The following is a 27,258-nucleotide window of genomic DNA, read 5'->3' on the forward strand; positions in this document are numbered from 1 at the left end:
TTTTTGCCTGAAAAGCTTAATATTTGGCTGCCCTCTGAAGGAAACAGGCATAGTGACAGATAAAAGACTTTATTCATCATATAATTCAGAATATGGGGTGGGGCGGGGGAATGAATAGACTGCTGTGCATTTAAGATTCTAACAACCCTGCAATTTTGTGTAGCCATTTCCCCCCATCCCACCCCACCCCGTTCTTTCGAAGAAACTGCTTTTATTCTGCTAATAACTAACCACAGTTAGAGCAGCATGGATCCGATTAGTAGTTCTTATGGTACAAAGGGGGGGGGGGAGCTGCGAACACGGTTGCCAATTTGTCCACCTGGGTCTCTAGAAGAAAGATTAGATGAAAGCCTGCTCTTTTATTACCCACTTCATCTCTCCTCTATACTTAGGCATTTTCAGAGCTGAGGTACTGCTTTTTTAAAGGTCTAATTTGACCACCTCAAAAAGCTTTCCTTCGATTTACCTCCATGTCCCTGAGAAGCATACGGCATTTCAAATGAGGGGGAAAACCCCCCCAATGTCCAACACTTTTCATCACATTTCTACAGTAATTTTAAAGTGCCATCTTTTATTACTCAGTGGTGGTAACTGAGAGATTCAAATATGTGCCTTCTGTTTGTTTTCTTTCTGATCCAAAGAGACTGTCTTGCTTCTTACCTCAAGTTCCAATTTTTAAAACTGCTCAAGGTGGATGGACTCAAATACAGTGGCAATCGGTGCAATGGTGGAAGACCTGAAAGATCAGGTTAGGGCCAGATTTTCATGGAGAACATTTATCTACATGGTTACTAGGAGCTGAAAACAACTTGATGGCACGTAATCAATCAATCAATCCAAAAATAGCGGGTGGTCTACTGAGGAACCACTCGGTCAGAAAGTCAGCAACCCGGTATGTCCTTTTCTTAAGTGCTTTGTTGAACCCTGCCTGGTATGTTCAGAGATAGCCATGAAGATATAGTACATAGCATCAAAATTTGATAACTGGAAGACATCTGAAAATGAGAAAAATGAAAATGAGAAAACGAAATCTTGACATGTTTACTCGTATACTTTTCACAGAAACACAGAAGAATGTGATGCTATAGGTAATGGAGATGTATGAAAGAAGAGGGGAAATTATCTCTTCCATTTACACACACACACACACACACACACACACACACACAAGTGTTTGCCGGGTTCAGATCTTACTTAAGGTACATTAGCTAGAGGTTTGGGTAAATTCCTAAGGGAAGGTCAATTCCAGCTCTGAATTAAACTTTTAAAAAGTTATTTGCAATGCCTTTTAGGTAACAGTCATGATGGCTACATGCTCCCTTCAGGATCAGAAGCATGTTTCTGAATACTGCTGACTAGAGCACAGTATCAGAAGACTGTTGTTGCTTGTGGATTTTTGAGCAGGCAATTGGTTGGCTATATTCTGAAACAGGATGGTGGATTAGAGGCCTTTGTTCCAATTGACAGATTCTTCTTTTATTCTTATGTTTACCTGTATAAACTTCTAAATTAGCCTGATATGAAAACAGTATGTGCTACCGATCTAACCAATTTGAGTATTTCTTTTCATGTTTCACAGCTTCATGGCATTGTCATCTTTATTGCTATTGTTTCCAGCCTATATTGTAGTAAGAATGAGAGACAAATGGAGGAATTATGAGCAGTATGCATGTTATAGAATAAAGGCTACCTATAGTCCTTGCAGCACTCCACTGTATTTTTATAGATCTGACATTACTTTAAACCTTATACGTACAAGCAGATGTGATTTGACCATGGTATAAAGTATGAAATGGCCATGAGAAAATACAGCAGCTAGGCCCAAAATACAGCAGCTAGGCGCTTAAATGGCTCTAAAGGATCAGAACACAACAGATCACTTCACTTCCAGATCCAATTCAAAGTGCTCGTTATAACCTAAATGGGATTGGGACCAAAGTACTTAAAATCCAACCCCTCTTCTGAATCTGCTTGGGATGTAGGAACAGCTAGAGAGGCTTCCTTCTGAGTTTACCTCTTTCTGAAATCAGGCTCCTATATATATATGGAAGTGTTCCTCCCTGCCACCTCAGTGATTAATATAAGGGGTTATACCCAATGAATTCATCCAGTTTCTAAATGTTCTCCCTTACTTTCACCTACAGCAGAAAGATACATAACTTAATTATACTCTGATTTTTTTCCTGGCCTGTTATTGATTGCTCAAGTTCATAATCTCTTCTTCTCCCTTCTATTTCATGCTCCTGGTACAAGCCAAACCACTGTCTGTTGTAAACCATAAAATGGGAAGTTCTAGATGGCAAGCAGTACAGAGTGGATCAGTTGTATTGGCATACTGAGCTTGGACTCAGATCACAACACAAGCATGAGAGAGAGAAGGAGGGAGGGGGAAAAACATGAATCCTGGGCTCTCTTAAAACTTTAATTATGTCCCTTTGGAACATCTTGCCCCCAGAGGTGAGGCAGGCCCCTTCATTTCCAACCTTCAGGAGGGCCCTGAAAACTTGGTTCTGCCGTCTCGCATAGGGCGGGAAGGTGGGCAACCATTCATGGGGTTGGCTCACGCCTTAGAGCCCCTCCCACCTGATTAGAAGTTTTTAGCCTCTTAGATTTTACACTTATCTATATTGTATTTTAAATTTGTAAATTGCTTTATTTTTATAGGATTTTAATTGTTTACTGTTATAGTTTTAATTTTGTTGTAAATCGCCCAGAGTCCCTCTTTTGGGGGAGATGGGCGGTAGCAAAAAATTTGAATAATAAAATAATAATAACTTAGCATTATGGTACAGCAACATGATGTCTTACTGAAAAGTAAGGACATTCTTCTGATCCAAAATAGAGTCTTCAGGATGGACATGGGCCAGAAAACAGCATTTTCTCTCGTGGTCTCGACATAGGAATATATTGCTCTGGGAGATGTACTTGGCCCTCTTGCTCCTGCCTTTTAGGAAATTTTTCAAAACTTTATTTTTTAAAAGGCTTCCTTGATTACTATTGTCCTTCCATAAATTATTAAAGACACAGATTTTTGGAGGGCTCATGGGGAGTGAATGGTCCCCACTGAGCCTATTGTATTACAGTAGGTTTGTGCTTTGTTTTTGTTTTTAGGGTCTTTAAGATGTAAACTGCTGGGTTCAGCGGTATACAAACATAACAAACAACAAACAAACGTTTGATGCCAGGTGAAGAACTACCTTGTCTATTACTTATCCACCAGTGATTGCATGTGTATATTAGAAGACAGCTTTTATGTTAAAATTCATATGTGCAGTGTCCAGAGTCATTAGATTGGGGCATTAGAGAGAATTTTTGTTAATAAATGAATAAATGGAAGGGGAACCTCAGAAAGGTATGTAAAAGAACAGCACATGATATCCTAAAACTAGAGTATTATAGCTACATTCATAAAGAACAATTCTTTATGAAGTTTGGATCATCAGTTTAGACTTCTCTTCAAGGTCACATAAATATTTATCTATATTTCTGTAGTGTGGTTTGGAACTTCTCAACTGTTACGTCAGTTTCTGTTTGCAAGGGGGAGTAACAGCATTAACAACTCCTGGTTATATCATTTATAAACATGCAGATGTGGATTATTAAAGATTAATGCATTTCTGGATTGGTGTCGGCATTCCGTTTGTCTCATGCTGAAACTAATTCTATTTTTCATTAGTCAATGACAACCCACATTGCTCTGTTCTAGAAGAGAAATCAAAGGTACATGTGTGAATTTAGAATAAGCAGGGAAACTGATTACTAAGAAAGTTAACAGCTGTAATAAATCAACTCATCACAATAATTTGAATCCAGCACTATCTAGGGATAAGAAAGGAACAAATCCACTAGAAATTTTTCTTTTATTATTAGAGCATACACTTTTAAATGAGGTTACTAGTGACCACTAAGGGATTTTTAAAAAATTATTCTTAGTTATATATAAATATAACTAAAAAGGAAAAATTATTATGGTTTAGCATTCATTTCCAAAAAAGTTGCTTGTTCATATAAAATTATGGAGTGGGAAGGAAAATGGATGAGAATTAAATATTCATACAGATATTTACAATGACTGTCTAAACTGATGATTTATATGATATTTATCTAGAATAGATACCAATATTTACTAAACAACTTTCCTAAACTTTCATTGAAAGAGTAGTTCTTAAACTTTAATTGAAAAGGTTATAATAATATAGCAAGTGAAATTCAGTCCAGCACCCACAGTTGAGAAGCCTATACAGTTCAACAGGACTTGTTTCTCTCACATTTTATTAATATAAATATACATATGCATATGCATTCACAGTAGCAGCAGGAATTAGGACTATGGGCCTGTCCTTGCTCCCTTGACCTCTTGGTGGCCTTTGATACCATCGACCATGGTATTGTTCTGGACTGGCTCTGTAGATTGGGAGTGGGCAGCACAGTATTGGTTGGTTCTGTTCCCTCCTACAGGGCTGGTACCAGTCGGTGTGATTGGGAGTGAGAGGTCCTGCCTGTGGTCCCTACTATGTGGAGTGCTGCAGGGTTCGGTACTCTCTCGACTCCTATGTAACACCTACATGAAGCCACTGAGTTGATCATTCATTGCCATGGGGTGGTGTCATCAGTATACTGATGATACCCAAGTATACATGTCTGCCCCCAGTGAACGAAGTGATGCTGTTGATGTCTTGTCTTGGTGCCTGGGGGCTGCGGGGGTCTGGACGGAGAAAAATAGGCTTTAACTGAACCCTGGCAAGACTGAGCGGCTTTGGATTTTTGGGCCTTCTGGATCTGGGACTTTATCATCTTTGGTACTGGATGGGGTGGCACTACCCCAGACAGACCCGGTGTGCAATCTTGGGGTCCTTCTAGACTTATGACTCCTGCTCAAGAAGCAGGTGGCAGTTGTGGCTAGGAGGGCTTTTGCAGAGCTTTGTGTTGTGTGCCAGTTGTACCCTTTCCTGGATTATGAGGCTCTACTCACAGTCACTCATGCCCTGGTCACCTTCAGAGTGGATTACTGTAATGTGTTGTACATGGGGCTGCCCTTGGAGAGTATAAGAAAGCTTCAACTGGTGCAGAATGCGGCTGCATGGACAGTTATGTGTGCCCCTAGGATGGGACACGTTACACCTTGATTCTGGGAGCTGCAATGGCTGCTGGTCTGCTTCTGGGTGCAATTCAAGGTGCTGGTTTTGACCTTTAAAGCCCTACATGGCATGTGGCCAGGCTGTCTGAGGGACCACTTCTTCCTGATCACATCTACCCATACCATCAGATCCCGCAGAAGTAGTATATTGCAGGTCCCATCTGCTAAAGAGTTCCATCTGATGGGACCCAGATGGCATGCCCTTTCTGCTGTGGCTCCCACCCTCTGGAACATCATCCCCGCTGAGCTGAGGTTAATCCCATCCCTGTTAGCTTTTCGGAAGGCTCTGAAAACATGGTTTTTCCAGCCACCTTGGGGATCCCATGGGGAACTTGCATAATAGTTATACTGTGTTTAGATGAATATTCTTTTCCAGCAATCTTCTTTTACTTATTAAGTTTTTAATAGCTGTGGCACTGTTTTAATTATTAGTTATATGCCGCCCAGAGTCATGTTCAGTGAGATGGGCAGCCATATAACATTGTTAAATAAGATAAAACAAAACAATAAATATTGTACACAGCCTTTCTGTATACATCTGTCTCATGTATGCCTATGATAGAAAGGAACAGATATGATATGTTACAATAGCTCTACAGATCAAAACATCCTAGTTCAGCACTTTGTTTCTCACAAAGACCAATCAGTTATCACTGGGGTCCTTGCAAGCAGGTGACACATCCCTCTCCCATCATTGTTCCCTTGCAACTAGTGTCTGGAGGCATGCTGTCCCCAACTCAAAAGTAACAGTGAGTCCTGCAGACTGCAGCTGTTGGTAGATTTGTTCTTCATGAATGTATCCAACCCCCTTTTAAGACTATCCAAGGTAATGGCCATCACTACAACTTGTAATATTGAATTCCACAGGTTAATTATGCACTATATGAAGAATGCATTTGTCTGTTTCAAATGTTTTTCCCATCAGCTTCCCTGGATGATCCGCAGTCCCAGTGTTTTTAGAGAAGGAGAAAAAAAAATTCCCTGTTTAGTTTCTATATGCCATACAAGATTTTATACACCTTGATCATGTCCCCATTCAGTCTCCATTTTTTTAAGGTAAGGAGTCTGAAACTTTCTAGGCTTTTCTGATGAGGAAGATTTGAGACTTTTTGTTATTTTCATTGTCCTCTTCTGCATTTTTTCTAGTTCTGCTATATCCTTTTTCAATGTGGCAACCAAAACTGTATGTAGTATTCCAGAGGGAGATGTACTATAGGTTCATATGAGAACATTACAATGTTGGCAATTTTATTTCAATCTCTTTCCTAATGATACCTAGCATGAAATTTACCCTTTACATAATTACTCTACTCTGAGTTGATATCTTCATTGAACTATACACTAAGAATCCAGGATCCAGGATTCCTGGTTAGCTACAGTAGGTTAGATCCCATCAATGTTTGTATATGAATGTATGTATACAGTAAGAGTGTGTGTGTGTGTGTACACACACACATACACACTTACTTAAACTGAACCATGGGCGCTATTTGGTTGACCACTCAACCAGCTTAAACAAAACCTAGATTTCTTTTGGTTTCACCATACAGAATGGTTTGGTACTACCTACAAATCTGGCCAACTCACTGCTTACTCCTAAGTCAAGATCACCTATCAAAAAGTCAAGAAGCACTGATGCTATCACAAATCCTTGGGGACTCCATTCTTTCTTAACTGCACATTTATTCTTATTCTTTGCTTTATGTTTTCAACCACTTAGAAATTCATGAAATGGCAGATTTTCTTATCCCATGACTGCTAAATTTATTTAAGACCCTTACATCTCACAGAATATCTTATCTTGTTATTTCCATTTATTTTAGTTGTTCTGATTCTGTCCTTTTATCTTCTGTAGTAAATCAGATGCAAAGGATTCATTCAGTTTCACAACAATTCCTGTATCTTTCTTGAGCACTCTGTCACTTTTTTGTTGTGCAATGGCCTGATTCCCTGGCTGATTTTCTGCTTCAAATTTATTTTAATTCTTTATAATTTCTCTCGAAGTTTTTGCCATGTAATCTTGAAATTCACCTTTTTGCACCCCCCTATTAGAATTCTTCTGCCAAAGCATGCTTTTTTCTCTCTCTCTATTTCCTGAACAGCCTTTTTGGATCTTTGGTTCCTACTGGAATTAAAAGGCTCTTTCACCAATTTAATCACTAATCTATGTTAGAGTTATTGTACTTTTGTACAGAATTGGGTTTATAAGGTATCTTTATAAAAAATAAAGACCTACCAAATCAACAAAAAATAGCTAACACAGTGGGAGCAGACTAATTTAACTGTCATGTAAATACATCCATCATTTCTTAACATTACAATATTTTCCTATTTATGATGCAGTCACACAATTTTTTAAAATGAAAACACATAAAATGGAAAGAGGAGACTTTAAATTGTTTCCTCCAGAAGACCATAAGCTAGAGGTATATAAAACTCTTATTTTCATAATGCAATACTAAAAAAAATGCAATGATTTTTAAGTTATGGATGAGTGGATAAAAATACTACAAGAGAAAAGAAACATGTTTTAAATATTTAGTAGTTATGTAAACCATTGATAACGGATGTTTCAAAAAGCAGATTGGTTCAAGAGAAGCACCTTCCTCAGGGCATTAAAGTACTCCTCCCAATGGGAGGAGATGGGCGGGGACAAATTAAATAAATAAATAAAATAAACTTGTGTCCTCTGCAAGGCCTGGCACACTGGCTTTGAATATTCCCCTGGTTTATCTGTGCATGTGTGTCCCAATAGTTAGGAATCATGCTGAGATGAGGAATAAGTCTCCAGTGTTTTATTACTGCTACATTAGACAGAAAATCCTAACAAACTGAAGAAGCATGAGAAAACCTATACAGATAAACCCCAAAAGTCAAGGCGGGTCTGTTCTGTGTCTCTTTGAATGACTGCTCAACTCCTCACTACTACACATGTGTTTTCCCCCCTGGATAGGGGCCCCCTCCTGCTCACCCTCAGTGCTCATGACATCACCCTCCCTCCAGATTTACATTCCATTTCAGCCCGCTCCTCTCTAGAGTTCCTTCCTCCCTCCAAAGTCTCATGAGAGTCCATCTCCCCCTCCAAGCTCCCATGGGAACTGGGCAACAATGGAAATTCTTCAAAGGAAAACTCCTCCAAGGATGAATCACTGCTGCTCTCTAGGTCTGATAACGCTTCTGGCCCAGGTGGCTGCTTCTGGAAAATAGCTAGGTAATTAGAAGATTCTTCCCCCCTCCCCCTTGGGAAATGCAAGCCGGAGGTGGAGGGCTGCAGCTCCCCCTCCTCCTCTCTCTCTGGCCTCAGAGCTTCTGGCGGGGTGGAGGTTGCCAACTTACAAATTCCTCTGCTTGGGATTCCTCTGCTTGCTCAGTCAAGTGAGGAATCTCTGGTAGAGTGCGAGGCTTGGGTTTGTGAGGGAAAAGCTGATGGAATCGTTGAACCAGTGCTGGTGCATGCACATCTCTGGCATTTTCCCATGTGCGCTCTTCCTCAGGGTACCCTTTCCAGTGTATTAAATATTGGATGCCCCTTTCCCTCCTCCTAGAGTCCAAAATTTCCTCAACTTCGTATTTCTCCTCCCCATCCACAATTACTGGAGGTGGGGGGGGGGCAGTTGTGATCGTAAGGCACTTGAGGGAGGGTCTTTGGCTAGCAAGGCTCTGTGAAACACCGGATGGACTTTCATGGATGCTGGCAGCTGTAAACAATAAGTCACTGGATTTATCTGCTGCACCACAGTGAAAGGGCCCACAAACTTAGAGTCCAACTTCTTGGAAGGCCTGGTAGAGGTCAAAAACTTGGTAGAGAGCCACACTTTGTCTCCTACCGCAATTGCTGGCCCTCTTGTCTGTGAGCATCTGCAGCTCTCTTGTAAGCACTCTTTGCCCTGTTCAGCTGCTCCTTTAACAACTCTTGTGCGGCTTGTTGCTCTTTAAGATAATCAGCCGCCGCTGGAACAGTTCCCTGCTGGGAGGAGGTGGGCAACACCCGAGGGTTAACCCTGTAGAGTGCTTGGAAAGGAGTCATCTTGATAGAGGATTGCACAGAGTTGTTATAAGTAAATTCTGCCATGGGGAGCAGGGCCGGCCAATTGTCTTGCTGATAAGTGATGTAACACCTGAGATACTGCTGTAACCATTGGTTAATTTTCTCAGCTTGCCCATTACTAGCAGGATGATGCGATGATGATAGGTGGATCTGGACCCCTAATGACTGGAAAAGGGCCCTCCAGAACCTGGAAGTGAACTGAGGGCCTCTGTCACTCACCAAGTGATTTATCATGCCTCTATACCTAAAAACATGGTCCATAAACAACTGTGCTGTGGCTTGTGCAGATGGGAGGCCCTTGCAAGGAATAAAATGTGCCATTTTACTGAAAAGGCCCACCACCACTAGTACGGTAGTCAGCTTCTGGACCGGGGGTAAATCAGTGATGAAATCCATGGAAATTGTATCCCAAGGCCTATTGGGGGTGGGTAGTGGTTGCAAGAGTCCTGTGGGTTTCCCTGTGAGAGGCTTGGCTCGTCTACAGGTATGACAAGAAGCAATGTAACCCTTTATGTCTGCAGTCATCTTAGGCCACCAGTAGTCTCTCAGAGCTCTATGGAGAGTTTTGAAAACACCTCCGTGGCCTGCCGTTTCATGGTCATGGCAAAGTCTCAGTACTTCTTCCCTCAATGAGGGGGGAATGTATAATCACCCACTATGCCAGAGGATTCCTGCTTCCACATTAAATGGGGAGGCAGTGTCTTGCGGGCCCCTCTGGAGGTCATCCATTCTGGCCCTGGCATACGGGTTCTGTTGTTGCTGAGCTCTGACTCCTGCGAATAGGTCCTCTGCTTGTCTGCCTGCTGCTAAAATCTCTGTCTGGTTCCCCCTCATAGACTGATCAAAGTTGTGAGGTTGTAATATAGTAGCCTGGACTTCCTGGTGAGTAGCGGGGGCTGCCTGAATGGATCCAGACAAGGCATCTGCCAAACAGTTCTGCGCCCCAGGAACACAAGAAATAACAAAATTGAAACAGGAGAAAAACTGGCTCCATCTGATTTGGCATGGGGTGAGGGATCTGGTGTTTTGTAGAAGCTGTAAATTCTTGTGATCAGTGCAAACTTTCACAGGAAAGGTTGCACCTTCTAGCCAGTGCTTCCACTCTTGAAATGCTGCTTTAATTGCCAGCAACTCGTTAAAAACATCATAGTTTTTCTCTGCTGCCGAGAGCATGCGAGAGAAAAAGGCACAAGGAAGCAATGTCTTCCCTGCTTTGTCAGTATATTGCAATAAAACAGCAGCGATAGCAAAATTTGAAGCATCTGAATGCATTATGAATTGCTTCGTGGGATCAGGATGCTTTAAAAGCGGCTGGGATGCAAAGAGTTGGTTAAATTCTTGGAAGGCTGCTTGCTCCCTCTCTCCCCAAAGGAATTTTGATCCTTTCTTCAAAAGCTGTGTGAGGGGCTTGGCCCTGTCACTAAATTTATATATGAATTTTCTATAAAAATTGGCGAATCCTAGGAATTTTTGTACATCTTTCACATTTCGGGGGGGTTGCCAAGAGAGAATTGCCTGGACCTTTGAAGGATCCATGGATATGCCTTCTGTTGATATTCTATAGCCCAGGAAATGTAATTCAGTTAAATCGAAGGCACACTTCTCTAGCTTGGCAAACAGCTTGTTCTCTCTCAGTCTTTGTAAGACATTACGTACATGGGCTACATGAGTTGTAGCATCAGAGAATATTAATATGTCATCTAGATAAATGACCAGATACTTATCTAGTAAATCAGAGAAAATTTGATTCATAAATCGGGAAAATATGGCTCCTGCATTTGTCAAGCCAAACGGAAGAACAAGGTACTCAAATTTCCCATACCTGGTATTGAAGGCAGTCAGATATTCGTGCCCCTCTTTCATCTGGATCAGATTGTACGCATTCCTGAGGTCCAACCTAGTAAAAATGTGTGCTTTCTGTAAGCGATCCAGCAGGTCAGCTATTAAGGGGAGTGGGTGATTTTCTTTGACCATGACCTTATTGAGGGAGCTGAAATCATGAACAACTCTCATGGGTGCCTCCTGAGCTGCTGGTGCCAACGGGTCAGGCTTCTTTGGTACAAAGAATGTAGGAGCAGATGCTGGGGAAGTAGATGGTCGGATGAAACCCTTTTGGAGATTAGAATCCAAGTAATCCTTTAAGGTGGCTAGTTCCTTGGGGGACATGGGATATTGTTTCCTTGCTGGAATCTTGGCTCCTGGTATCAACTCAATAGTGCAATCAGAGTCCCTATGGGGGGGTAGTGCTGTGGCCTCTTGTTCGCTGAAAACGTCTGTAAAATCTGCATACTTGGCTGGCAACTGGACCCCCCCTGCTTCGGTGACTGCGTTGGTTGCTGGAGAGAGAAGAGCAACTTGAATCTTGTGGTGCTGGCATTCCTTAGCTGGGAAGGAGACTGCTCCCGTAGTCCAGTCCAACAATGGGTTGTGGATCTTCAGCCAAGGTGTGCCCAGGACTATAGGCACATTAAGTGATGCAGTAATGTAAAGTTGGATCCACTCAGTGTGGTCTCCTGTTGTTAGTTGCAAAGGTTCTGTGAAACTTCGAATCGGTCCTGCCTTGAGTGGCTGACCGTCAATGGTCTCAACTTCTATGGGATGTGGCAATTCCATGGTCGGGATGTTCAGGTCTTGTACAGTCTGTACATCAATAAAATTGGTGGAAGCTCCGGAATCCATGAGAGCCTCTAGCTTGACCTGGTGCTCTGGGTTGACGTGCATTATTACTGGTAAGTAGTAAAAGGATTGCCTGGAATCCTCGGAATAAGCCCTTCTTAATTGATTGTCTCCCTGCTGAGCTCTGTGGAGGGAGACCGACGGAGTTTCCCTGGTTGGAAGTAGAGGCAGAAGTGGCTCTTGGTTCTGCTGCTTGCCCTGGGGCTCTTACAGAACTTGCTTGGTTTCTCGCTGGGCAAGCTCTCACCATATGCCGCGGGGCTCCGCAGTAGAAACAGAGGGCTGTCTCTTTCCTTCTCTGTCTCTCAGCCTTGGAAGTAAGCCTCCTGCTCACCCCGATCTGCATTGGCTCCTCTGGTCCTGAGTAGAGAGATGCTGCAGAGAGAGCTGGAAATCCTGGAAGTGCTCTGAAGCCCCTGCCTCTCCCCAGCTGCATCTCTCTGAGCTCTTCTAGCCTGGCGTCTATGACCACAGACAGCTGATATAAACCTTCTAAAGTACCTGGTGTTCCCTGGCGCACTAATTCATTTTTTATTTCCTCATCCAGCCCCTGTTTGAATTGGTCTTTCAAAGCACTTTCATTCCAGTCCAGATCTCTTGCTAACAGCTTGAAATCAGCAATGTAAATCCCCACCCTCTTGTTGTCTTGCTTGAGTTTCCGAATTTCCTGGCTGGCAGTGACCTCTCTGATCGGGTTGTCAAAGTGTGCTCGGAACCCTGCCAGAAAATTCTGGTAGTCATTGAGAATTGGGTTGTTGTTCTCCACCATGAGAATAGCCCATTTGGCTGCTGGGCCCTTTAGCAGACTTAAAATAAAAGTGACTCTGGTTCAAAAACTGTTGATCTGTTGGGAACTCTGCCGGTCTGCTGTCGAAAAACATTGTGCACTGTGTAAGAAAGGTTCTCGACTGTCCTGCTTCTCCTCCAAACTTCTCTGGTAAACTGCCCTGGGATCTCAAGACTACTGGCAGAGCTGCTGCTGCTGCAGGCACCGGTTGTGGATTAATCGGAGCTGGTTGTTGTAACTGCTGTAGCATAGCTGCTTGTAATGTGCTGATCTGGAGATCTACTTGTTGCTGGTGTTGTTGCAAGGCAGCTGCCAGTTGTTGAATGGCTTGCCGAATTTCCTGGTTTTCCGAAGACATTTCCCCCCAGCCCCAATTTTTTTTTCTTTGCTCCCTCTTTCGATGGGAGTAGGAGTTCGTTAGGATTGATGTCCTAACAGTCAGGAACAACACTGAGACGAGGAACAGTCAGGAACAACGCTGAGACGAGGTCTCTAGTGTTTTATTACTGCTACATTAGACAGAAAATCCTAACAAACTGAAGAAGCGTGAGAAAACCTATACAGATAAACCCAAAGTCAAGATGGGTCTGTTCTGTGTCTCTTTGAATGACTGCTCAACTCCTCACTACTACGCATGCGTTTTCCCCCCTGGATAGGGGCCCCCTCCTGCTCACCATCAGTGCTCATGACAATGTGTATCAGTTGCAGAGCAAATTTGCTTTCTTGACAATTTCCAAAGCCCATGTGTTTTGTGAAGTACCTCTTTCAAATGCTTTGCATAACACTGATTTTTTAAAATAAAAATCTAACTGTTGATCTGAATTTAGTAGTTGCAGATAAATAAAATTTTAGTTGCAACTCATACTTATTCACCTGTAAATATGCCCCACTGAATACAATTAAGTCTGAACAGACATGCACAAAACTGCATTTTTCAGAGTCATTTGCGAAATAAAGAAATATTCACAAATCTTTAATTTTGGGCATCATTGTTTAACTATAGCTTCCGTTATAGAATTACTCTTTGGATATGAGTATTAGGAACTTTAAATGGGTTTGACATATTTGTGACAAATTATTTAACTAACCTATTATATTAATAGTAGGTTAAGAAACTAAAATTGAAACCATTTCAAAGCAGTAAATAGAAACCATGTCTGCCAGGTTCTTCCAGATGGCCACATTAAAGTGCTATCCACCAACCCATGGCCTGTCAGAAAAGTATACTGGCATAAATTGTGCTTCCCCCATTGCTGATCCTTTTTTTACAATAATGAGTCCAGCAAATCATGATGTCCTTACTGATTTAATACAGGCAATGTTAAGGAAAGAGATTGATGCAAATAAACTTTGGCTTCACTTCCCCTTCCACGAGACATCATTTGCCAATGGGAAAAACAGCCACCAATCATATCATGGAGCTGCCTGGCTATCTTCTTCATAAGGCAAAGTAAGCTGCACATCCACAGAGATGAACTTCCTAATCCTTGGGAAAGACATTTGAACATAATTTCACCAAGGCCAAATTAAAACATAGGTAAGTAATATAATCCCTAAAAGATTACCACAGATTTTCATAATGGAACAGCTATGTTAATAACTATTTATTTATTTTGCTTGTATGGTGTTCATTCCCAGATGCAATGTCAACATAAAATAAAGTAATACTCCAAACCCAAAGTAGACTTTTAAAATAGATTTAAAAACCTAGAAAAAGAAACTTCATGTCCCTGTGAACCCTACCTTTAATTATGACACATCACCCTCCTGTGCAAGACAGGCAGAAGACTGGGTTTTCTCACTATTTCATGTGTGTCATTCAACTTACAATGGCACAAATGCCATACCAGAAACCCCTTCCCCCCAATGTCCCCAAAACAATCAAATCTAAGCAACAATCCAACATTTCCTGCCTTTGCCTTTCTCACTACCATGTCCCTTCAGACAAGAGGGCTAAGAAATGCATATGACTGAGACCTTGGAGTTCTACTATCCTGTCTTTAGTTTCTTTTGATTCTTTCAAAAAGAAAAAAAAAGAATCTACTTGTGAGAAGAGATTCATAATTCATGTTCTTCATCTGTTGAAATATCTAGCACCAAAGGAATTTTATAAAGCTAGGTTTCTGTGCTCTGCAAAACATTTGCCTTAAATTGTATGGTTAATACAAATTAATACAGCTATATGTTGTTTATTCGTTTAGTCGCTTCCGACTCTTTGTGACATTATGGACCAGCCCACGCCAGAGCTTCCTGCCGGTCGTCAACACCCCCAGCTCCCCAGGGACGAGTCCGTCACCTCTAGAATATCATCTATCCATCTTGCCCTTGGTTGGCCCCTCTTCCTTTTGCCTTCCACTCTCCCTAGCATCAGCGTCTTCTCCAGGGTGTCCTGTCTTCTCATTATGTGGCCAAAGGATTTCAGTTTTGCCTTTAATATCATTCCCTCATGTGAGCAGTCTGGCTTTATTTCCTGGAGGATGGACTGGTTTGATCTTCTTGCAGTCCAAGGCACTCTCAGAATTTTCCTCCAACACCACAGTTCCAAAGCATTGATCTTCCTTTTCTCAGTCTTCCTTATGGTCCAGCTCTCGCAGCCATATGTTACTACTGGGAATACCACTGCTTTAGCTATGCGGACCTTTGTTGTCAATGTGACGTCTCTGCTCTTAACTATTTATCGAGATTTGTCATTGCTCTTCTCCCAAGGATTAAACGTCTTCTGATTTCCTGACTGCAGTCAGCATCTGCAGTAATCTTTGCACCTAGAAATACAAAGTCTTTCACTGCTTCTACATTTTCTCCCTCTATTTGCCAGTTATCAATCAAGCTGGTTGCCATAATCTTGGTTTTTTTGAGGTTTAGCTGCAAGCCAGCTTTTGCACTTTCTTCTTTCACCTTCATCATAAGGCTCCTCAGTTCCTCTTTGCTTTCAGCCATCAAAGTGGTTTCATCTGCATATCTGAGATTGTTAATGTTTCTTCCAGCGATTTTAACCCCAGCCTTGGATTCCTCAAGCCCAGCACGTCGCATGATGTGTTCTGTGTACAAGTTGAATAGGTAGGGTGAGAGTATACAATCCTGCCGTACTCCTTTCCCAATCTTAAACCAGTCCGTTGTTCCGTGGTCTGTTCTTACTGTTGCTACTTGGTCATTATACAGATTCCTCAGGAGGCAGACAAGATGACTTGGTATCCCCATACCACTAAGAACTTGCCACAATTATTTATTATTGTCCACACAGTCAAAGGCTTTAGAATAGTCAATAACACAGAAATAGATGTTTTTCTGAAACTCCCTGGCTTTTTCCATTATCCATTGGATATTGGCAATTTGGTCTCTAGTTCCTCTGCCTTTTCTAAACCCAGCTTGTACATCTGGCAATTCTTGCTCCATGAATTGAAGTCTACCTTGCAGGATCTTGAGCATTACCTTACTGGCATGTGAAATGAGTGCCACTGTTCGATAGTTTGTACATTCTTTAGTGTTTCCCTTTTTTGGTATGGGGATATAAGTTGACTTTTTCCAATCTGATGGCCATTCTTGTGTTTTCCAAATTTGCTGGCATATAGCATGCATTACCTTGACAGCACCATCTCGCAAGATTTTGAACAATTCAGCTGGGATACCGTCGTCTCCTGTTGCCTTGTTATTAGCAATGCTTCTTAAGGCCCATTCAACCTCACTCTTCAGGATGTCTGGCTCTAGCTCACTGACCACACTGTCAAAGCTATCCCCGATATTATTATCCTTCCTAGACAGATCTTCTGTATATTCTTGCCACCTTCTCTTGATCTCTTCTTCTTCTGTTAGGTCCTTGCCATCTTTGTTTTTGATCATGCCCATTTTTGCCTGGAATTTACCTCCGATGTTTCTAATTTTCTGGAAGAGGTCTCTTGTCCTTCCTATTCTATTGTCTTCTTCCACTTCCGCACATTGCTTGTTTAAAAATAATTCCTTATCTCTTCTGGCTAGCCTCTAGAATTTTGCATTTAATTGGGCATATCTTTTCAAGGCAAGAATACTGGTGTGGGTTGCTATTACCTTCCCCAGGGATTGCATTTAGTCTGACCTCTCTGTCATGACCTTCCCATCTTGGGTGGCCCTTCACGGTTTAGCTCATGGCATCATTGAGGTGCTCAAGCTCCAGCACCACGACAAGGTAACAATCCTTTGCTGAAGATACAACTTTATACTAACAGACAAATCACATAATACTAATAGAGACACCTCTAATACTGTAATAATACATTGATTACCCAAGTAATAATAAATTTAAAAATCAAAAACTAAAAACTATCATATAGATTTGTGATTTGTCTGTTAGTATACAGCTGTATTAATTTGTTTTACTGTTACTGTTTTTTTTTTAAAATTTGCTGGTCATTGACTGAATAAATACATACTACTGAGTCCCCTTGTTTTTTAGCTGTTGATTAAGCTTAAAATGCATATAGTTTTCACCTTTCAGACTCATCAGTGTTGACATTAGTTTTACTGCCTAGAAAGTGGTAGTTAAATAATTTCAATTTCTAGTCTTGCTCTGATAAGTCTATCTATGAAGTACAGTTTACCTATTTCTGTCCTTCATACTGCTCTTACAGTTGCTTTTAAATTTCTAATATGTGAAAGCAAACAAATGCATGCCTAATCCTGATTAAAACAAGGTAAGGAAAGCATGCAGAGCTTTCCAACCTCTTTACCAGCGGGAGGTATGTTTGTGGTGCGTGTGCACAGGGAATCATGAGATGGGTTGCATAAATTTGGGCTCATTTTGTTAAGTTTTCAGAGATTTATCACCCTCATGAATAGACAAATGGAGTCTTGGCTCTGTTTACATAATTTACCTCAAACATGCCAACAAACCATACCCCTAAGACTGAAGAGTTTTCCATTTTAAATTCAAATTATAACACCTTCATGATATAAGAATAAAATGTGCTGTTTTTTGCTGCCTTCATGCTAGAACACTCTTAACTGGAAATAATCACACTGCCGCTTCTCCTCCACCCTAAAGAGAGTATATATTTAAAGCATTTTTTAAAAGTAAGTTTCTCTTTTTAACTATACAGCACCTAATTCAGTGATACTTAAACTGTTTGTCTCAACAACCCCTTTTCCCAGTGTCAAATAATGTTCTTACCCCCACAAAAACAAACAAACCCAGACTGTGTTGTTTTATACAAGTGTCTTGACAGAGGCGGTCCCTAACTGGAACCTCGAATCACAAGCAAGCAATTACAAATTGCTCCATCACCCCAGGATATGCCCCAAAAGCCTCTAGCCTAAGACTCCCATCTCCTACCTACTGTAAACTCAGAAAAGACTGCTTCATCTATTTTCTGCTGTCCCGTTCCTTGCTACTTTCTAGGCATTCATTTGAGAGCAACTTGTATTGTAGGGCTCCAGATGTTGGCCCTGTCTCTATTATCAAAGGCTCCTTAAAGTTACATATTTGCATAATAGATTATTGCCCACAGTAAGCATATAGGATGTACTCTTATTTATTTATCTATCACTCACATTTCTTCACCGCCCATCTCGGCAAGCGACTCTGGGTGGTTTACAATCATACAAAAATCTTTTTTTTCATAATCATAGGGCTTCTGTGTAAAAGAACATGAATATGTCTCATGCAAGGGACAATGATCTGACACCTACACAATTGCTAAGTAATTACTGAATACAATATCAGTGATGAAAATCACACTATGTAAATGACATTTTTGCACACTTCCCTTCAAGACTGGAGACTCCAGAAAGAACCTCAGAGAGTAATGTTTAAAACAAGGGAGGAAGACTCAGAAGAGCAAATCCCCTCCATTTTATCAATACACATATTCTTTGTTATGTAAGAAAAAAATAAAAAAGAACATATACAATTTCTTTTTGTTTTTAAGGAAAAGAGAGCAATGTATAAATGATAGGTACGATTGAAATATATTCTTTAATACAGACTGCTTAGCTGCCTTACACTGCACATGAAGACTCATGAAACAGGGTGGGGGTTATTTTAGGCGATTTGTCCATATCATAATTAAACCTTGGAACAGAACATTTCTGTAGCTATTGGAGCATCTGGTAAAAACGTAATACTAGCCCATTAGAAACTGAGAGCTGGCCACAGAATGTTGCGATCCCAGCCTCCTGCTTTTTAACATTTTTGCTTTGTTAGTAAACTGAGACTCTGGGCCCAGGAAGCAAGCCAAACTAGCACTCACTAAATGTTCTGGCATCAGCAATGCATTTTGATGTAATACCATGTCAGCTTTCACTCCTCAGTTATCATTTTATTAAAGAGAGAGAGAGAGAGAGAGAGAGAGAGATCAGCTTTCTAAATGACAAGCATTTCCTTTTGCTAATATTGATTAACAATATACCGGTAAAAATGGAGTGATAAATGAGGAAGAAACTGTATAACACCTGTGATGTATAAAGTTCTGAAAGTATTTTAAATAATTTCCACACTTTATAATATGAATACATTTTACTTCCATGATAGAGAGGCTACAGTTCAGGGTGGTGAGAGAATTACACAGTATGGGAACCCACTCTCAGCTGTATGTGCCCAGGGTTTTTTTCGAAGGGGAAAGAAAGAAATAAGTTATGATAATGTATGTATTATGAACTTTCATTCTCACAAACATGATCAAGATGAATAAATAATAATAATAATAATGAGAAGGAGAGTGCTTAAACAATACATAGGATCAAATCAAGCATTTAGAAATTCAGTTGGGGTTATTCTTTATGTTCTTTTGATACTTCTTTAGGTGCCAATTTCTTCTTGGTTGACAAAGGTATGAGATAAAGGATGTTTTTACACCAGGAAGCCATGGGAACAGAACACCTTAATTTTAACAACCTCTTCAGGAAAAAACAACCGCCTGCTAAATTTTTGCATTGCTGACATAGTATCAGCAATACAACTGCTCCTTGTTTTGCCTTGCCAGAGGAAAAAAATGATTGGGGAAGCCAATCTATGACATATAGAGAAGTTTGAGGCAAGATTGAACAGGAGATCAGAAGTTGACTAAGATCCAGAAAGACAAACTAGGAGGGAGGCAGAAAGTGACAATCAAGATACAGCACAATCCTATACGCATGTTTATTCAGAAGCAGGACCCATTCTGAATTAAATGAAACTTACTTCTTGAGGTAACTATGCATAATATTGCAGTCTTATTTTTGTTCATTTTCAAAACAAACATCAGTGACCAATGTTTTTGAAAAGGGGGAAGATGTGAATTTAGGTTGTGTAACAATTTACAAAGTATGCTTCCTGAACAAGTTTAATTATTTCATTTTGTCCTTTAATCTGACTCCTTTAATTCAAATGATTGAGACATGCCTGGGATGAAAAAGTGAGAAGCACAAACACATACTGGTAAGAAACAAAGCAGACCACCACAGATTGCTGAATATATATAAATATATATTGAAAGCCCACCATTTACCTGGAATACTTGCAGGAGAAATGGGACCCGACCGTGACTGGTTGCTTCCAGCCGGAGAGCCCACGGGGGAAGGGGAAGGGCCCCCAGGGACGCTGGAGAGGTGTGGAGAGGCATGAGGGGAGAAAGGTGACTGTGCTGGGTTGCTCTGTTCCCCTTGACTGCTGGTAGAACCTGAAGCACTCACTGCTGAACTCAATGCTGCTTCAGTTCCAGTGGGCAGGTCATCGATGGAGCCTGATAAATCCTGAGAAGAAAGAGCAGGGGAAATCGATAAAAGAGTAGTTGCAACCAATATCCAAAATAAGGTACACAGAATATTGGAAGATGGTAGAACAAATCCCAGTTTGGGACAAATGTCATGAATACATTGCCCTGAATTAATAACAAGCAATTAAAATTGAAATGAAGGATTGGTATTTCCTCTTTCTTATATAAAAATGCACAAAATGCATAATAAACTTTCACTTGTATCAAAATTTTCCTGGATGTTCCTGGAATTAAAGGGACAATATACAGATTTTAATTCAGTTCTAATATAGTTATTAGAATATAATTATTGAAGTTGGACTAGTGAGGAATCTCTTCCATAGCTCATTCATGTTTCACTCGACATATTTTCCCAGATATGTTGACATTCTACAGGACTTCATTCATGCGTATTATTTATGCTCTCACTATTTAATTCTGTGGCTTTATTAGATGAATATCATGTAATGTTATTTATCCTATTAAGCATAACATGAGAGTTTTAAGATATACTACTGAACTACAGTATCTGCACTCACTTTGAAATCAGATAGAAGAAGCAATACCCTAATTCCACAGTTTCCAAACTATGCACTATTACGTCCTGGGGCACCAAAGCGAACTCACAGGGGTGCCATGGGGTATTTTACTACTTAATAAACAGTACTGTTAGTGAGTTTGCTGTGGTGACCTGGAATACCTTGGTGCATAGTTTGGGAACCCCTAGGGGCACCATAAACTGAGAAAGTTTGGGATGCTCTGCCCTAATGCTTTATCCTACTGGAGGTAGAAATATATTAATGCAGAGTTTGTTCTGGTGCACTGCTTATGCACACTGCAGAAAATACTGAACCCACTTAAAGTGCCCCTTGGGCTTCAAGGGTTATATTTTTATTTAATTATTTTCCCAAATGGCAAGTTAGGCTATTCAAGCAGATTGCTAAACCAAAACTGTTACAAGTAATGCAATATAATTAAATTTGATTTAGGCTCTTATAGATAGTATACAGTTGCACCAGGTATGTGCAACCACAATGCCAATAAGCCACTACTAACACAAAGGATACAAATGGATAGACTCAGAGACATGATGATGCTACAGCAGAAACTAGTAAGAATCTTAAGCAGGCTTAGAAGTTGGTCTTAACTTCAGCAAATAGATGGCATAAGAAAAATGCTCCAATAAGATGGAGAGCCAGAATTCTGATTAATTCAGAACCCATAAAGGATCCTCTTATAGACCTATTGTGCTTTCCTAGTGGTGCTTCTACAATGTAGTTGCTGTGACGATGTAGACAGAAAAAGTTTAAGTGTGAAGAAGTGAATGTGTTAGAAACACCTCTCTTTTTATGTACTGAAATGCAGTCACTTTTCCATAAAGAATTTTGCTTTTACTGTTGTCCTTGACAGAAAATCATAGCCTGTCTTTCTTTCTTTCTTTCTTTCTTTCTTTCTTTCTGATACATATGAATGCACGATAAAGCAATCCTACTTCTGGCTCTTCACAATGACATATGAGTCTCTTAATTAATTGCTTCCTGAATTTGTTAACTCCAAGAACATATTCTCCTCAGCATTTCTAAAAAGCAAATGAGCTATATAGCAAGAGAATTCAACGATTTCTTTTGATTTTTCTCTTTATAGTAGTTATATGAACACAATTCTGATGAAATGTGTAATTACTTTTTTTAAAAAAAATTGAGCTGCCAGCAATGAATGTTGTGAATCCCTGTGTATGGGAGCTGTATTGACAGTGATGCCAAGGTCTTCCAACAGCAAACATACTGCTGCTTCCAACAGCAAACAAATGCTCCCTGGCTAAAAAGCAACCACAGCAGGAAAACTTCTCTAAAAATGAACCCAACATCACCCACCTCTCAAGATCCATAAGATTCCAGAATCCACAAGATTCTGGAGAAGTGAATGGAAGAGAAATTCTCAATTCTGGAATAAGTGCAGTACAAATCTCCCAACATTTTGCAATAATACATAACTTATTGTTCAGAACTACTACATATACAACCTTATCCTGCAACAGAACGATGCGAAGTATAGTGAAAAAGGGAGTTAGGGAAGTATAAAAAGTGCTCTGCTTTATCATTAAAAAAAAAATGATCAAGAAATAACAGTAACATTAGGAAGGAGAGGAGAACATAGCAGAACGCATATCCAAAAAATAAAAATAGAGCAGTATCTGATATTGTATGGGAAATATGAAGAAACAAGTAACATAATGAAAATCTTCAATTAGATACAGGTCAGAATTCCAAATAAGATGATTATGCCCTTTGTTTAGTAACTTTTCCCCATTTGTTAAATTCAAAATAATAATTTGGTGGCAACTTTCAGAGGAGTTTTTGTAGGCTAATGTAGTATAGGGAATTGTCTGGAAAACACTAACACTTGAAAATTAGCTAGAGATTATATATGTGTCATTTAGGATTAAAAATTCACCCTTACAGTCAACATAAATCCCATTATTGGGAGGGGGAAAAGGCTGATTCTGGCATGACTGAAATCAAAGTACTGCAGGTATATCTCCAGCACAAAAATGCATGGGCATCACAAAATCTGCATGCGTTAGACAGATCATCATTTTTGTAAATAATGAATCTAAGCAAGAAACATGGGTTGTGGTTACATACACCTGCATAATTAACCTATATAAAATCCTACTTGAATTTATGGAACACAGGGTTCATCCAAGAGCTCCACAATGGATGTGCCTTGCCTGGGAGCAGCCCACATTGCAAGACAACATCAATGGGTAAGATAACATCCAATGACGACTACTTTTTCTCTCATATAAGGGTTACTGTAATCTCGGAATCTCTTGAACTGGGGGATCTATTTGTACAATACTTTTACTCTGTTAAATAAGTAGCAGACAGCAGAAGAGCTATTCAGGGCACATTTTGTGCAAATGACACCTTTAGTCCACTGCATGCTACAATGTCTAGAGGGTTTCCTTTCCCTGCATAATTCAGCTACTTTTATCAAATCTCCCTCTCCTTACAAGTTATGCACAACAGTAATTATGGCTCCCAACTCAGTTATCCAAGCTACATTCTCATCATTCATTGGGAAGCAATAATCATTACTAAAGAAAACTGAGCAACTCATTCCCTTTACAATGATACTGTTGAAATAATTCTTCCTTCAAAGCTAAAACACATTTGTTTATTAATTATTGTTTCTATGAAGAAATATTTTTCGTCACAGAACCCCAAGTTAGTCAAAATTAAACAAAATTTCTTACTGTTAGAACACAGTAAAACCAATGGCTAACAGAATTGATCATCTCATCAGAAAGCCTAATTAAAAACGTAGTTGTACAAATGGATTCCTTGCCATTGGTGACACCTGGAAATCCAGAAATAGGTGAAAATCAAGGATCACCTCCAAAGTAACTCTTTCGGATGGAGTGCAATCCCATACACAATAGACTGACCATGGCAGCATGCACAGCAAACCACAACACCACAATAACATCTGTGCAGTGATATCACCCAAATGCTGCCTCTAGTACTTGTGTCCCAATAACCAAGGCAACTATGTAAGTTGCAGTATTTATGTCAAGACATCAACACATATTCTTCATCCTTTGGCCCTCTATGCTTCCCTCCCCCACTATACAGACACCCATGATAAAACTGTACTATAACATCTTCCTCTTATCTAAATTTAATTTCATGCGCATTTAGCCTATTATTAAATGTAGGTAATTATTAAGGGGATTAACTGCTTCCTGGACTTAGTTGATAAGAAGAGCTAGATGACACCAGCACTCACTTTAATGTTCTGCATGACTTTTCACTGGTTTCATGTAGACATTAAATAGCATAGGGGACAAGAAGTAGCCAAGTACCATTAGTCTCCCAGCACTACTTTCTTGACGTGGTTGGATGTACAGGACCCAATCCACAGCAAAATTGTGCTCCCAAGGACTAACCTCAAGGTCCAAGAAGAATACCATAGCCAATGGTACTGAAAACACCAAGAGGCCTAAAAAAATTAGTAGGGCCATATGCCTGTATCCAGTTTCTATTGCAGGTAATTCACTAAAACAACTAAATTAGTCTCAGTTGCAATATATTGCTTAAAAGCCAGATTGAAATGGGTCCAGACAAACACTATTTTCCAGATGTGTCTGGATTTGCTAGGCCATCACATTTTAATCACCTTAGTCAGAAAAGGCACATTTGAGACTAGTTAATAATTTCCCAACTCCTCTAGGTCAAGTAACAGTTTTTTTAAAAAATAATAGCCTCCTTTAATTCTGAATGGCCGTACCACTAGCTATTCTAATGTTGACCAGGGAGTTCTCTGCTTTGAAAACAGAATTACACAGAGCTGCTTCATCACGACTGACTTAAGTTCCACTGATTTCCATCTGTCTGGCCTAAATATGATTAATTCTGGATCCATTCTGTTATTAATATGCCTCACTAGCAATGAAGTTCAAAAGAAAATAAAAGAAATGCTTTGCCATGTTTATGAAACGTATATAAATATTATCTGTCATGTATCCAGATGGAGTTCTGCTTAACAATAATACACTCTGCACAATTTACATTACAAAATTTATAAAAACAAGCAGCTTCATTTATAATGAGGAATATACATTTCCACCTTGCACATTTTTCTACTGAGTGTCTTTTTTAATCAAATTGTGTCCTGCTTTAAAACAAGAATAATTCTTGTTTTAATCCACAATATATTAAGACTTTTCAATGCTTGTACAATATATTATAAAAAGTAAGATATGTCAGGACCACTTCTATTTAGTTAAAAAAATGAGACTGTGAATTATTTTCATTAGAAAAACAACAAGTACAGCATCTAGTAAACGATGACATAACAAAGTTAATCTATTGGGGATATACAGACAGACATACCTGTTTTGTCTCTATTTTAAGAAATAAGCATTATTTTCTATCCATAAAATCAAGTTGGAAGAACTTAATCAGAGTAAATTCATTATACAGATATTTTTATACAACAAACTATGACACTCAGATAATAAAGCGGAGCCATGAATGAAGTCAAATGTCTATTAAATGCAGCAGAATAGCTGATAAAACAAACACTGGTGGCACAGAATACAATGAAATATGAAAACAACCTCCATCAAGATAGGTTCAGTTGTTTAAAATGAATACAATAAAAACAAAAGATGAAAGAACAAATAGAAATCATGTGCCCCCAAGGGAAACCTGTTACAATAATGTGCCCTGCTGCATTCAGGGCAGCCATGCCTTCCAGACAACAGCCAAGACACTGATAACATTTTTTGAACTGCAGGTAACCCGTTTTATAAGGCCAAGTAATACTTCAAAATGTTATTAAGTATGCAACATAGCGAAGGATAAAATGATTTGCAGTTCGGGGATCAAGAAAATACCCAAGAGTCCGCGGTAATGCAACAATTTATCTTTGGCTCACTCCGTGAACTATGAGAATGAAAGAGGAGTGGAGGGTGAAAGTATCTAGAGGGGTTTACTTACCCCTCCCTGCAAATCAGATCAAATTACGACTTTTCATTTTACTAATCCCCTCGGAAGTGAAGTGTGTGACAAATCTCAGGCATTCCCTCAAGTGTGTGCCTTCAAGGGATTTCCTCACAAATCTGACAAAGATCATTCATAAAATCAAAAGGGCTCCACGTGATGTAATTCTGTTTAAAGAATTGCATTTTATCCAAAAAAAAAAACCAAGTGGGAGGAGGAGGGGAAGAAAGAAGAAATGTAAGTAGAGCTTTCAAATGCTTTGTGTGTATTTTTTGCATTACCCCTACTGCATCTTTCCCTTGCCCCCAATTCACCTTTCTCGATTTCCTTAATAAAACAAAACTCAGCAGTATTTCTTTCTCATACTGCATAAAGCTACAAGGATATCTTGAAATGTATTTAGCTTCTCTATTCCGAAATTCTATATACGCAAACCTACTGAATTCAGTGAGAACTATTTCTAAATAGGCATGTACAGGACTGTATCATCAGTCACAAATATTTTTTACACAAAAATATGTTTTGCTAAATTACCAGCAAGGTACCAAAACTAAACCTGCTAGTTATTCCAATCAAATATGCAGTGGTCATACAAATGTGGTTTGCTACCTCACACAGATACAGAAGACATTTCTGTGTGAATTGTATATGCCTGTTAATATGATATATAGACTCATCTTTCTGCATACATACATGGCAAGAAATCACTAAAAATATGCAGGAGCAGAAGTTAATTACTAGGCACACCTGCATCATGCATAACCTATATAGAGGGTTTCCACAATAACCAACCTAGAAAGATAATTCTTCGTTGGAAATCTCATCTTGGGTAAAAATGTACTAACAAGTCAAATGCAGAAACAGTGACACTCTGGAAACAACAGAAAAATGTAACAATCAGCACTTTTAAAATGCTTTTTTAACCTTACCTTAGCAATCCCTTCATGTCCTTATTTAATTATTCAATTTGTATAGCTGCCCATATGTGACCCACAACAATGAAAACAACAAGAACAATTTTGCTTAAAGCTGTGCGCCATTTGAACTTAAGAAATATGGAAGCATAGAATACATAATTTACGCATGTACAAGTATATATATCTTCATCTTTATCAGCACAATTTTCTAAATCAATAGTATGGTTATTTGCCATAAACATATTTGAATATATCCAGTTGTAAAGTTACTGTTCAGAAAGATGCTAATAAAATAAGAGTTCCACAGTAGGTTAAACAGAGATCTTGTTTAAAAAAAGATGCTCTGTAACTGATACTTCTCCGGAGAATAATTTAGTCAGCAGGGCACCAACTTTGTCCTTTCAGAATGACAATCGGATCTACAATCCTTGTAAAGAACAAAGAGATCTTGTTGCATTTTATTCAAACTAAGAGAACTTTTCA

At 39.6% G+C, this 27,258-nt stretch overlaps 1 protein-coding gene across 2 annotated transcripts in view; it reads right to left on the reverse strand.

The window, feature by feature from the left end:
- Positions 1-27,258, reverse strand: part of ARID1B (AT-rich interaction domain 1B) — a 422,870-nt gene that overhangs the window by 115,085 nt on the left and 280,527 nt on the right. For both annotated transcript variants that reach the window (XM_063308100.1, XM_063308110.1), the window contains exon 6: positions 20,103-20,346. In XM_063308100.1, coding sequence (XP_063164170.1) covers positions 20,103-20,346 — 244 coding nt within the window. The remainder of the gene's footprint in view (positions 1-20,102; positions 20,347-27,258) is intronic.

Source organism: Candoia aspera, chromosome 1, assembly GCF_035149785.1.
Source record: "Candoia aspera isolate rCanAsp1 chromosome 1, rCanAsp1.hap2, whole genome shotgun sequence".
Taxonomy (NCBI): domain Eukaryota; kingdom Metazoa; phylum Chordata; class Lepidosauria; order Squamata; family Boidae; genus Candoia; species Candoia aspera.